Source organism: Mya arenaria, chromosome 5, assembly GCF_026914265.1.
Source record: "Mya arenaria isolate MELC-2E11 chromosome 5, ASM2691426v1".
NCBI classification, from domain to species: Eukaryota; Metazoa; Mollusca; class Bivalvia; order Myida; family Myidae; genus Mya; species Mya arenaria.
Genome location: NC_069126.1, coordinates 59386103 through 59397205, shown reverse-complemented (window position 1 = coordinate 59397205; position 11103 = coordinate 59386103). Strand labels below are relative to the sequence as shown.

Genomic DNA, 11103 nt, shown 5'->3' with positions numbered 1-11103 from the left:
ACTCAGAACTATTTAAAGACCGATTTGAAAAGAAACATAATCTGAATCACTGCGCACATATCCATGACAACCACGAATTATTACATATCCATACGCATTTATTTCCACTACGCACATAAGAGTTCCGGCGAAAAATACGTTTTTACTAAATTTTGTTCAGCTGAGGCGGGAGAAAAATCATCTACCATATTCGCTCGTGTAAGACAGGTTCATCCCAACCCTCGTGCAGGGTGTTTTGCGGAAACTCGTTTAATCTCGTTTCCAGAAAACACCCTACGCTCGGGTCAGGATAAACCTATTATACACTCACGGCCATGGAAGGTACACGGGCTGCTTTTTAATACAAAATTTCGTTGCGGTTCCTGGAACTAGATTTTACGTATTCGAATTAACATTTGTAGCTGGACGGGCAAGGAACATTAAACTTACAATTGGTAAAAGTTTGGACTCCATGAGTCAGGCTGGATACCTAGATGGCGGGTTGACCACTACTCATACATTCACCGTTGACCCACCATTGGTAGGACGTTTTGTGCAATTGCAGCTGAAAGGGATAACGGAGTTTTTCCATCTATGTGAGGTAGAAGTGATGGCCTATCCTTCAGGTGATTATATAATAGTTCAATATGCTATCGCATAGGTGAGACATTTCTATCCTGTTAAAGAATAAACAATTGCCTTTTAAAACCAACGTCTTGATTGCAGGTTTATGCTAATCACACTGATCTAGTGTCCAATATTGATATGAAAAACTAGTCAAATAGTCGTAAACTTAAACATAAACTCCGTTCAATGGCACAGGGCCAAGCCCAAGGCCAACAATATTGAACAGTTACAACACAGATATCTTCTAACCGGAAACCCGGAGCAACAATTCAAAACTCCACTAACAACAAACAACATTTATAATATATAAAACTAAGAGTATTCATCAAAACGTGCGTTTAGCGTAAACTGGAAATGTAGAGTCATTGCATACAGTTTGGTTATAAAAGGTCAACAATTGATTTAGAAGTTACAGGCCTACAGCCTAAAATACATAACATCCAACGTGAAAGAAACATGAGTTGTGACACGGCAATTAATCGATGCAACCATAGTTTATTTATAAAACATGGTAACTTCTCCTTAAGTATAAATATTTATATTTAAAAGTAAGCTATTTGCATAGATATTCAGATTGATTTGTGTTTAATACGATGTACAACTCTTCTTATTCCGTACCATTAGAATACCAAATATATAAGTATTACGTTTGTATATCGTTATATTAACGACACATAAAGAATGTTATTTAAAGTCTAAAACAGACACATTTATATAATTAAGAGATAATCCAAAAGCACGTTCTCCTCTTGGGATTTGATAATGCCTGCCAGTTTCAATTAATCTTTCATGATTTGAACATCGAAATTGGCTAAATGCTAATTAATTTGCGAAAGGTATCTCTTATGATATTGACGTGCTACAATTAACAAAGTTTTTTTTTATAATGAAGACACTGACTCGGACTGTTCATAGATTCGTGACAATTTTTGTCGAAACATCAATTATTTTCTCTTTAAAGATACTAAGAAAGATATTAATGTCGCAAACTTCTTGAGTAATCCCGATGTAACCAGAGCAATGCTTTAAAGGCATATTCTTAATATTAGTAGTCCAGCAAGTACGCCCAACTTCACATAAAGACTTAAACAGAAAGTAACTTTGCACATGGTCCCTATTGTTAGAAACTTGCAGTAATTTGCAAAAATAGTTAATATATTTAGACAAAAAATATAAACCCTACGGAAATCTTCAATTTTTCTAAGAACCATACATGTATAAGTACTCGTATATGCTTCCTGCAAAATTCTTGCTGTATATAATTAATCTTAGGACAAAGACATAGCTCAAAGTTTAGGGCCGTAGCATAGTTTAGGATTAATAGTAGGATCAAACATTTTGAACAATTTCCTTTTTGAAAAATAACCATAAATGATTTGCTAACGTTTGATATCAAAAAATATTTAAGCTTGAGCTGCCAATTTATCTTGACTTGCTGTTCATGACATTTTAGGACTAAACAGTAGACCCATGTTTTTGTATAAACAGTTGATGTTTTAACATTTGTACCATGAAAGTACCATTTCTTATAATTTAGTATGGATCGCAATTTCTAAAAACAATAATTTCAGCATTATCAAGGTTAACCTCAATTTCTGTATTTGAATAATAGTAAGCAGCTTCATCTGCAAACATAAGGCATATAGAATCTGATATTTTTACTTAAGTTTGAAGATCCCAGAATCACAATTCTCCCGTAAAAGGGCAGATATCTCAAGTATGTATACGAAAATGGTTGTCGAGCTATTTCCTGTCTTGTACTGATATTACATGGAAACAAATTAGTTGCATCACCTGGTGTCTAAATACTTGAATTTAGAGTGTTGTATATAGCTTTAAGAACCCCTAAAAATGACCAGGTATACCTGTTTTGCTTTAATGATTGGATAGTTTAACGTGTTTAATTTGTCAAAAGCTTTACGGAGTCTTCGTGTAAACAGTAGGTGCGCTCTCGTTTTCTGTTCCATGGCTTATAAACAGAACAGGTAATTAACTGTCGAATAATTACGACGAAGCAGAGCTTGACATTCATCAGTCTTAATGCTGTTTTCAGCCTAGGCGTATGGCCTTATACTTTTTTTACCTCATTTTAATGTAGTGTCAATGATACATCTAACTATCGATTATAGATAGGTTTGTAACTAATAATATGTATTTTTTCACTATTTTAAGATTCAGACGAAGGAAACGATGTAAACAGCGTTGACTCAAATAAAACGGCAGTTAAGGGTGATTGTATGCATATATCCTTCGTCCAAACACCCATTGATTGATTCATGATTGCACAGTATTAAGAAACAACCATTCTTAGCATAAAAACAGACTCTTATAAACGTTGCATTCTTCTATACTTTAAGCTTACAATTGTATTCGATAGATGATTATCATGTGTGCAAATACAAATTGTTGACCGTTTAAAACAAATCACCACATGTATCAGTTCTGTTAATACATACTTTTGGTGATGAAATTGCTCATGGAAAGCAAATTGAACAAAACGTAAAGTTCTACCACCAATTATTTCAGAGTTTCCTGTTAATACAACAGTTATATCGGGAATTGGAGGTGTTTGTGCTTTGGTTATTCTCGGAGCCGCCGGGATTCTCCTGAAGAGAAAGATCTCCAATGGCTACTGTCATAAAGCTGGTACATGTCCATTGTTTGCAGGTTTTATTTAGGAAAAAGACAATGCACATTTCTAAGACAAATAACATTTAAGAATATAATATATTTGAAAAGTGATATGAATTAAAAAGGTTTTATAAACACTATGCACTCAGTCATCTCGATTGATCACTACACTATCAGAAAACTTGTTTAAACAAGAGCTGTCACAGTATGTGACGAATGCCCCCGAATGTGACATTGACCTATGAACAAGGTGAGTACATGAAAAGTTGTCTTGCCTTTACGTGTCAAATACATATGGCAAGTTATTTTAAATTGCCTCTGAACATAAACAAATAGCACCCATACTTGACAACCTACACTGTTATGTCCTTATATTCAGAATTCCCTTGTGAATAAACACTTAGTGTATCTTTCACCTTAGAGGTAGGGACATGGGTCTTGCACACGACACGTCGTCTTGGTATGTGAAACACATGTGGCAAGTTATTTTAAAATCTGTCCATACAAGAGAACGTTACAGCCCGGACACGACAACCTATACTCTATGTCCTTATATGCAGCACTCCATTGTGAATAAACACTAAGTGTGACCTTGACCTTTGAGGTAGGGACACGAGTCTTGCACGCGACACGTCGTCTTGGTACGTGGAACTCATGTGGCAAGTTATTTTAAAATCTGTCCATACAATGGAAAGTTACAGATCCGGATTGACGGACGGACGGACGGTGCGATTTTAATATGCCCACCTTCGGGGGCATAATAATATTCTTAACCTGCTACTATTGCTCGTACATATTTCGTTAGGATACTCTATTTCAGATGAGAAGTATGAGGAAACCAGTCGGTGAGTAGTACAAATGTTAATTTACCTGGATTGGAACGTTTATTAATGTTTTATTAATTTAGATAATACATATACTTTTATAAATGAAGAACAATATTTGAAAACACCAGATTATTTAAGATATAATTCATGAATCAACCTTTAAGATACTATTTACTTTAAAGTAACCCGGATACACCAGTTGACATCGTCCCGTCCGCAAGAGACACGGAAATATACACAGAAATAGGTAACGCCGAAAATTAAAACAAATTGTTGTAAAGAGTTAGTTGGGCATTTAAACTGAATCGCAGTAAACGCAAGTGTTTGTACTAACCATGCTATTATGGAACCTCAGTGCATGTTTAATTAACTTATTTTAGGTAAAAAATTTTTATTGCAGTTCTGTTGTACTTTGCTAATATTTTATTTTTGTTACGTCTTCTTTTTTGGCCAGATTGTAAAAACATGATAGGTTAAATGTAATATTGAGTACTTCTAAGGTCCTGATCCCGAATTTTTGTTTAGGCGACAATGCAAGAGTGTACTTTTATTGATGTTGAGGAATATGATACATCACTTGGTAGTTATTAATATGGTGTGATATGTATTAAGTTGAACAGTCTCAATCGAAACCGAACGTACATTTTCTAGGATTCTATTTTAAAGAATAATTTCACCATTTTACCTGAATTAGAGTTTTGTACAAAACAACCAACCTTTCTCTCAAACCAATCCCATCGACCTTTCGTCAAAAGCATAAAATAAAAAGTAAATAAAGTAAAACTACCCTTATTGATAGATAATTTCAAAATGGTGTGAAAATATTTACCTGTAAGAAAGGGCAGGCGACTCTGAGCAATTCAGAACGTGTGTATTGTTAAACACAACTATAGATGGAGGAAACATTTCAAACCAATCCGAAGCGAGTTAACCTTTTTTCAAGTTGAAGTGATATTTTACTCGGAAAACCCCAAAACTGGCACATGTAGCAATAAGCAACTTACTAAGATCATAGTATATGTTGTTGTTGCGGCCGCTGTTGCTGTTGTTGTTGTAGTTGTATTGTTGTTGCATTTGTAACATATATTTCATCCAACTATTTTACAGACAGTTTTATTTATTTCAGACGAAACCTCTGAACGTCAAGAAAAGTAAGTAATACTGACTTACTCTGAGGTATGTTAATTTACAAATACTTTAACCGTAGGCTTTCATTCATAATTTTTCTACAGGGCTAGTGCCATTGTTTTATTCTTGGCCAATTTTACATCCCTTTTACTTCAGTTGTAGCCGCACAGGTGAATCGAGTTTCACCGTTCAGACAATGGAACCATCACTATACGAAGAGTTAAGCCTGAGAGAATCAAAAACATACACAGAGTTAGGAAATGGATGGCAATGATGATATTTGTAAGTTTGTAAACCGATGCGAATTGTAGTATATAGTTTAAATATAAGCCGTTCTAAATATCCATAATACGCGTATGAGGTTTTCCGATACAGTATCAGCACCGTTGCGTAGTGTTGCGGGTCACACGCCGCTGTTTAGTCAAGTTTACTACTAACATGTTTAGAAAGAAGTATTATGTTTGCTTTAGAAATAATTCAACTATTAAGTTATGTTAATATGAAGGCAAGCCACTTAAACAATAATGCAATTGATCTTGACGTTGTTTCCGGTGCGAAGATATTTTGAAATGGTGTGCAAAAGCTAAATAAAATTACGTTTTTATTCTGTAGCTTTTTGCATAAATATTGTTAGAAATAAAGTCGATAAAAATAAATGAGCGTTTTTCTGATTGCATATATTACGTCTCGGCGGTCTTTACCGATTTTGACATGTAACGGGTCGTCAGAGAAAAAAAAGTCTGATATAAAAATCCTTCAAATATATCTTACCCTTTTATTACGATTGGAAGTAAGAATATAATGTGTTGAGCACATCTATCATGTTTTCAAAACGTAATCTATGATAAAAAAAAATCAAAAAAATACATTGTTCTGTTTCAGATAGTCCGAATTACGAAACCATTCGCAAATGAAGACTATAAAAAGCTGCATCAGTTTCTTGTTAATGTTCTTCACCACACGGGAGACAATCACATGTTTAAATCAAACGTTGAAAAGTAATACCAGATATAAACTGGTCGACACAATTCCTTAGATTAATTGCAAATGTGTTCTGAGAAGGTTTTTGTGGTTATACAGAATGTATTCAGTAATTTCCCGATGAAATGCAAGATAATTACTACTCTAGTATTTGTAGTCATTCTCTTACACTTCTTAACATTCATTATATCACTTAAATTATTGAATGATTTTTGCAATATTGTATGAATCCGTGCATTGATTTGTTCCATTGTATTAACTATAATTGCATGCAATAAACGGTTATCCATTAAAATGTATAGGTTTTGAAAAGTCCAATAAAAGAGTGTAGGTTAATAGAGTCTTACAAGATGCTTGCCCTTTACGAGTATTTCTGGTGCAGTGTGTTTTTGGCATCTCTTTTCTACGAAGCTTTGTGTCGAACGTGTACATTAATTAAATGCTTATATTTCAAAAAGGATAAATTAGCTTTTATCTGCTTGATTCGAAAACAAACATGTATATTAGTTTTAACTGTATTACCGTGAACGCCTAGTTTAAGCCTTCTAGTGCCGCCAACCAAATCCGTGGATAGTACACAACTGTGTAATGATCTTCATCTTTATTGTCGTCTGCTGTGCAATTTTGGAGGTTTTATTATAGAAATGAACAAAAACATTTTTTTACTTATTTAAATGATAATACAATTATTTTTACCATGCTTTAGAATTAGAATAAGAGTAATACTTAATTATGTTATATAAAACAGCCAATGAATATGATTAAACCATTATGCATCAAAATTTGGAAATAACAATGGTGACAATGTATTTAAAGTGGATTGATATATATCAGTTCAATAACTTTAAAAAACTCTTAAAACTCTTTTTGTTAATCATTTGTTTCCCATTGCTCAAACTAAAGAATGCATTAGGTATGAGTATTTATTAATGATTACGTTACGCAATCAGATTATCTACTCTAAAAGTGTCAACTGTGTATGATCTTGAGTCAAGAAAAGGAACACAGGGAATTGGAATCCTGTCGTGACACCAGTGGAAGAAACAAGAAATGCACAGCAGGGAATTATCATGCCAAAACTACTTAAACTAGACCTTTAAACATATACGATGTTATTCTATAATTTGAATGCTAATCTTTCAAAACGGAACACACTTTTATAGCCAACAATAAACAAATGTACCTAGACACATCACCATTCACTTCATATTGCATGTATTGTGTTATTTAGGACAAGCCATTTTCCGTTAGGATATATTTGTAGTTTTTGACTCTGGGCAAATGACAAATATTTGTTAAATAGGTGAAAGCTGAAAATCTACAAAATATGTGTAATAGAGGATAATTGTTGAATTTAGTGTAAGATCGTATTTAATTTTACGAATTGAAATTATTTTTAGATAAAACCCTTCTTCCATCAACCTATCATTTTTAACATTTTTGAGGCACAAAATAAGTATTTAGACAAAAGCATTTCGGAAATAAAAAATGTATCACGTAGAAATACAATTAAATGAAACTTGATCATGTGCCTTTTTTGTACATTCATAAACAATTTCAACAGATTAAGATGAACAAAGGTGGACTTATAAAAGTGTGAATTGGTAAAACCAACGGAAGACAGTGTCTAGTGTTTTTCGTAGTGTATATCTTATTTACTGTCTCTCTCAGACTCTGGATCTTACGGTATTTTCTCGGGGCGAGTTCATGCTCAGTGCAGCCGAGTGATGATTAGTTGTTGAGACAGCGAATAAGTTTCATATTTCAATCTGCTTTATTGTTTAGGTTTTTATGGCCGATGGTCTGAGCTATTTCATAAGAATGGACTCCTTTATCGTACAGCTTTTTAGATAAGCATTTCATGAGCATAGTTTTGAAAAAAAAGAAAAATGAATTGTTGAACTGATGAAGTAAACTGGAAATTGGTCAAATTCAAAATTTTTGTGCATACATACACGCGGTTAGAGTTTGTAGGAAGAAATGATTTATTAACTCTATTACTAGTACATGTGGCCAAATAAATATTCAACCGATACCTACCAAGCGGGTAAATTATAACAGTATGTTTTATGAAATAGTTCATTCATAAATTGGTAAGTTTTTTTTCTTTTTTAATGGTTATAATCAATCAAAAAGATATTTGTTTTATTAAAACTTTTGCATAATTTGATTTTGACAAATCTATACGATTTGGTCAATGTGTATATTACTGCACTGCAGACGACAACAAACATGAACTTGTTACAAACATGATTTTTTTTTTCAAATTCAAGGTAAGTCAACCTTGTTAAAGATGAAAAAAATATTCCCGAGTTGTCTGTACAGAGGGGAATGATCAAATGTTATCATTTCACTCGAGCTAGAGTGGTTGATCAAGTTATAATTCACCAATATTTTTCAGTCTTTTACCGATATGCATGAAATAAAGTGATTTTGGACGAAACCACGTGAGCCAATTGTAAATAACAGGTGCATTCTGTGTATTAATAGATATCCGGTGCAAACAAATGTATTTTCATTTAAAACATTTTAACAGATAAGAGTCTACAGAGATAAGTGGTATAAATAATATTATTATACCTCACGCGATCTGCATATGTTAAATTCGCATATACACGACATTAGTCAATTATTTATTGTATATAAATATCACATTTCTGTGATGGCACAATTGAAAATGGTCAACTTGAGAATTATAATGATGATCGAGGCAGTGCCGAGGTCAACATTTTTCTTAGAACAAATTTAGAATAACAATAATTATTTTTAATTTCCAAAAATAGAAAAAATGAAAATCAACAAATTTTAAATAACAATAATCCTTTTAAATTTTCAAAAAATACATAGCAGCAGAAATAGTTATCAAAAAAATTGAATAATATTAATTCCTGATCGAGTTCAAAGATGAAGACTACATGTCTTTACCACCACTCGTTCTTAAAGATGCAAAAAACAAACGAAGCTTTTTGTCCAAAACTACTTTGAAATTCACAATTTTCAACAAGAAAACTCCTTAAAAGTTACACTTCTTTGTACGGTCTTTGTTGTACTTTTGAAATCTTAAGACTCAACAAATGTATTTAAATCGGCCTCCGTAAGAGGAGCAAAAGGTTAAGAGTTTATATTTTTCACTGCCGCTAGTCTCAGATGACAGATTAAACAGCTTTGATCTTTTGACGTAAATGCAGCACGATGAGCGCTTCTGTGATACGGATTTAAAGTTATCTGTAACCCAATCTCTTACTCAGTGATTTCCCATTACAAGTATTGAAATATATATATATATATATATATATATATATATATATATATATATATATATATATATATATATATATATATATATATATATATATATATATATATATATATATATATATATATATATATATATATTCATTATATATACTTTTTTTTTCATTCCGTAGTTTATAATTTGAACGGTTATAGTGTGCAATTATATTGATTGTCCGGGCATTTGCCCTAATTATTCAGTCGGCCATTTAAAAAATTGGAAAACGAACGCGCATCTTTCCAGCGCATGTAATTTTATTTTGCCAGTCAACATTACCGGCCAATATTCAAAAATATTGACCGCTTTAGTATAGGTGATTTAATATAGGGTATAATACGTACTGTTAACCTGACTTAACGCTTTTCATCCGTGTGATTGTTTTAATATTACCCTCGCGAGGGTCTATAATATAGACACTTGGAATTTCAAATAAATCGAGTCGAAATTTTTGCAGAAAATAAACTTTTGGACCAAATACTTATTCACTTGTCCCCCAACGTAATTGTGAACTCAGTATGTATGTGTTAAATTTCTTTATAAATGTACCAGTAAATTTGTTAAATTGAAAATTCGTGTAAGAAGACGCAAACAAAATAAAAATAGAAATTTCAATAAACCGGAAACAGTTAATCATATGAAGTAATAAAAAACACGATATTTTAATAACTTCTTAGGTGATAATAAGGATATTGTTTACTCCATGTATAATTGCAGACAATTGTAGTTATGGTAGGATAAAATAAATATCTGATGTCATGGAGGGTGATAGCATATAATGGTTACCCTTGAAATGTTAATGTCAACCTCGGATGACATTCACGTTCTCGGCTTAACACTTTCTGCTATCACTCTCCATGGCATCTGATATTTATATAAAGTTAATATTCGAGTTAGTCGTGGTTATAGGTGCATATTCATATTCGTCAAACAATTCTCAGTCTGCTTATGCTCGTTAGTGTAGCACTATTTTCTTTTCATCGTAATAAAACGGTAGATAATAGTCAAATATTCTTCATATTTGTGGTTCACAGCTCCAAATGAGTTGAATGTGTCTCATAAGTCTGTTCTATATTATCACAAATAGCATGACATTGTCATAGCCTAGGTCTCGTCGTTTTGCTAAAGGAAAAGATTCATAATTCAATCGTTGTTCTTTGATCTTTGCAAAAACTGTTACTTTCACACAACCTCGCAAATCAGTTAGTTCTTTTTGTTCACGATATTGACATCAAACATTGTTGGTATGTACCGAATGACAATACCCACATGTTTAATAAGGTCCATTACAAAATCGTGAGTATGCGTTTGATTCATCAACAAATAACAGCTTTTTATAACCGAGCTCCCAATTTGGTGAATAAACAAACACCTTACAAATATATCTACATATCGTATTGAAAATATCAATCAACTCGTATATGTTGGTATGACTGCATTAACTCCGTCTTAGGTATGAACGCATGTTCAAAGGAAACAAACAAACGTGTAAATAGATATCAATGCGGATGTAATACTTAGTACTGTCCAGCGAGAACCCATTGAAGGCTTTTAATAGCCAATAAAGGCAAGTGCTACTTCGAACTGCCCGTTATAAACCATAAGTCTCATTCGTTATGATCGAGGTTCTTCCGGTAT

The 11103-nt window shown here is 32.7% G+C and overlaps 1 protein-coding gene across 2 annotated transcripts in view; it reads left to right on the top strand.

Moving 5' to 3' along the window:
- LOC128235114 (uncharacterized) overlaps nt 1-6913 on the top strand; it is a 14349-nt gene extending 7436 nt beyond the window's left edge. Inside the window, exons 4-11 of one of the 2 annotated variants that reach the window (XM_052949851.1) lie at nt 402-605; nt 2779-2835; nt 3133-3252; nt 4058-4082; nt 4247-4311; nt 5191-5215; nt 5349-5474; nt 6079-6913. In XM_052949851.1, the coding sequence (XP_052805811.1) occupies nt 402-605; nt 2779-2835; nt 3133-3252; nt 4058-4082; nt 4247-4311; nt 5191-5215; nt 5349-5466 (614 nt within the window). In that variant the 3' untranslated portion in view covers nt 5467-5474; nt 6079-6913. Of the gene's footprint in view, nt 1-401; nt 606-2778; nt 2836-3132; nt 3253-4057; nt 4083-4246; nt 4312-5190; nt 5216-5348; nt 5475-6074 lie in introns of both variants that reach the window. The other variant, XM_052949850.1, reaches the window with a different exon arrangement.
- The last annotated feature ends 4190 nt before the right edge of the window (nt 6914-11103 follow it).